Raw genomic sequence first — 3,019 nt, forward strand, 5'->3', positions numbered from 1 at the left:
CCCCCAGTTTCCCCGGAAAACCACAAACCACTGTCTGCCGTGTGACCTTGGGCAAGTCTCTGGGCCTCAGTTACCTCCTCTGTAAAATGGGGATCGAGACTGAGAACCCCACGAGGGACAGAGACTCTGCTCACCCCGATTTGATTGAATCCACCCCCGCTCTTAGTCCGGTGCCTGGCGCTTAACGAACACCACATTTATAATTACGAATCCTCTGGGCATTTGCCCAGTGGCGGGGCAGGGGGTCTCCCTGCAGGAGGACTCCAGGCCAGCGGGATGGGGGTCGTCTCCAACGAGTCGGAGCTCCGGGACCTGTTCCTGGAAGACGGCTACGAGTACAGCACGGAATACCCGTCCCCCGCGGAAACGTTCACCTGTCCCCGGGAGACCGGGGCGGTGATGCGGCCTGCCCTGGCAGCGCTCTACGGCCTGGTCTTCCTGTTCAACGTGGTGGGGAACTCACTGGTGGCGCTGGTGGTCCTCCACAACCGCCCGCACCGCACGGTGACCGACGTCTACCTGCTCAACCTGGCCGGGGCCGACCTGCTCTTCGCCCTGACCCTGCCCTTCTGGGCCGCCTACCAGGTGACCGGCTGGCTCTTCGGCACGGTCCTCTGCAAGCTGGTGTCCGTCCTGCAGGACCTCAACTTCTACAGCGGCGTCCTGCTGCTGGCCTGCATCAGCGTCGACCGCTACCTGGCCATCGTGCACGCCACCCGGTCTGCAGCCCACCAGCGCCGCTGGGTCGTCTTCGTCTGCCTGGGCCTCTGGATCCTGTCCTTCCTGCTGGCCCTGCCCGCCCTGGTCCTCCGGGATGTCTTCACCCCGCACAACTCCACCCCCGTCTGCTACGAGAACATGGGCAAAGACACGGCCCGCTGGCGGGTGATCCTGCGCTTGTTGCAGCAGACCTTCGGCTTCCTGCTGCCCCTCCTGGTCATGCTCTTCTGCTACGGCCGCACCCTGGCCGTCCTGTTCCGCGCCCGCATGGGCCAGAAGCACCGGGCCATGCGCGTCGTCTTGGCGGTGGTGCTGGTCTTCCTGCTCTGCTGGCTGCCCTACAACGTGATCCTGGTGATCGACTCCCTCATGTGGATCCAAGTGTTGGCTGACAGCTGCGGCCTGCGGGACCACGTGGACCGTGCCCTGGTGGTCACCCCGGTGCTGGGCTACCTGCACAGCTGCCTCAACCCCATCGTCTACGCCTTCGTGGGCCAGAAGTTCCGGCACAGCCTGCTGAGGATCCTGGCCGCCCGCGGGTTGGTCAGTAAGGACTTCCTCGTCCGCCACCGGGTCCCGTCCTCCCACAGTTCATCGTCGGCCAACACGACCACCATGTGACCGCCCCTGGACCCGACTGCCCTAGGCCTTCAGGTCACCCGTCCCCCTGGCCTTCCCGTTTCCGGCTTCCCTGGCCTTCCCCGAGGGACCCTTCCTTCTGGGATCTGTCCCCTCTTCTCTCCTCTGGCGTGGGAGGGGACTGAGAGCTCCCACCTGGACCCTGAAGATCCGATCCGGGGCCCAAGCAGGCGGTCAGCCACCCCCTCTCCACTCACCACTCCTTTTGTCCCCGGCCCCAAACTGTATCTGCTGGACCTCAGATTTTCTCTGCAAAGGGGCCTGGAGAGGGAGGGAGAGGTAAAAGAGAGATAGGGATAATGGGCCGGTGGGGATCGTTTTCTGGAAATCCTTTCTCTGAGGGCCGACGGGGAGGACCATCCGGATGGCTGGTCCCCTCCCCCACCCTGGAACCCTCCCACGGGACACAAGACACCCCACCTGCCCAGACCCCGCAATAGGTCGACTCCTGATGCTCCCCTGGGTCAAGGGCCAGCCCCAAGGGTCGGGGGATGCCTGACCCCCAAAACCTTCTCTCTGTCCATGCCCGTGCTTCTTTCTCTGTGTCCAAGCCATTGACCGTGCCCTGTCCCCGGCCCTGTGCCCATCTCTCTTGCCGGTGGCGGGCGGCTGGGGCGGTGAGAGGTCGCTGGGTAGTCCTGGGTGACGACGGAGTAGGGGGTGTGCGGGCTGTAGGCCCATGGCCGGCCTGGCCAGGTGTGGCCTGAGGACTCTGGACCACCCTGATCCATCCTGATTGACCACAGCCGCGGGCCACCGTGGGCCTGGGAATGTAGTCTGGAAACCATGGCACGGCCCATCGGAATGGGCCCAGGTCAAACAGAAACGGCTAGGCAGGGGGCTCAGGATTTTTCCTTCCCCCCTCTTATGTCTGAGCCTTCTCGCAGGTCTGTGGCCCTGGACCCCCCACAGGTGGGGGAATCTTGAGGGGCCGGGCAGGGGGCTGAAGCCTCTCCCCCCCCAACCCCATGTCTATGGCCCCAGGTCCAGCCCTCGGAATGCCCCAGTGCAGCCCCCACAGGCAGGGGTGACCTTGGGGGCCAGGGGGTTCCATTACTGCTCCGGGGGTCTGGGGAGAGTGGGGTAACATTGGCTGGGGGCAGGGAGTGGGAGGAGGGCTGCAATAGGGGAATGGTGGTAAGCCCTGGGGAAGGGGATGGTGGAGGTGGGGGAGGGATGTGGAGGGGCTCCCTGCCCCAGGTTCACAGGGTTGTGAACAAGGTCCAGCAGGCTGAAAGTTCCTCAAGGGCAGGGATCCCATCTACCAACTCTATTGTCCTCTCCCAAGTGCTTAGTACAGTGCTCTGCACACAGTAGACTGTCAGTTTCTTGAGGGCAGGGATCGGTCTACCAATTCTGTTATCCCCCCTGAGTGTTTAGTATAGTGCTCTGCACACAGTAGACTGTCAGCTCCTTGAGGGCAGGGATCGAGTAGACTAACCTTTTTATTCTCCCAAGTGCTCAGTGCAGTGCTCTGCATACAATGGACTGTAATCTCCTCAAGAACATCGATCCTGCATACTGGGCACCCCAAGCACTCAGTACAGTGTTCTTCACACGGTTTGACTGCCTGCTCCCAGAGGATGGGGAATGCATCTACCGACTCTATCGAATTGTACTCTCCCAAGCGCTTAGTACAACGCTCCGCACACAGGAAGAG

General features: G+C 62.6%; 1 protein-coding gene across 1 annotated transcript; it reads left to right on the forward strand.

The window, feature by feature from the left end:
- The first annotated feature begins 216 nt into the window (after positions 1 to 216).
- Positions 217 to 2,430, forward strand: LOC100091990 (C-X-C chemokine receptor type 1-like). Its single transcript, XM_001520667.4, has one exon. The coding sequence runs from the start codon at positions 277 to 279 to the stop codon at positions 1,339 to 1,341; it is 1,065 nt and encodes a 354-aa protein (XP_001520717.2). The 5' UTR covers positions 217 to 276; the 3' UTR covers positions 1,342 to 2,430.
- Positions 2,431 to 3,019: the final 589 nt, after the last annotated feature.

The sequence above is a fragment of the Ornithorhynchus anatinus genome, chromosome 1 (assembly GCF_004115215.2).
Source record: "Ornithorhynchus anatinus isolate Pmale09 chromosome 1, mOrnAna1.pri.v4, whole genome shotgun sequence".
Lineage (NCBI taxonomy): Eukaryota > Metazoa > Chordata > Mammalia > Monotremata > Ornithorhynchidae > Ornithorhynchus > Ornithorhynchus anatinus.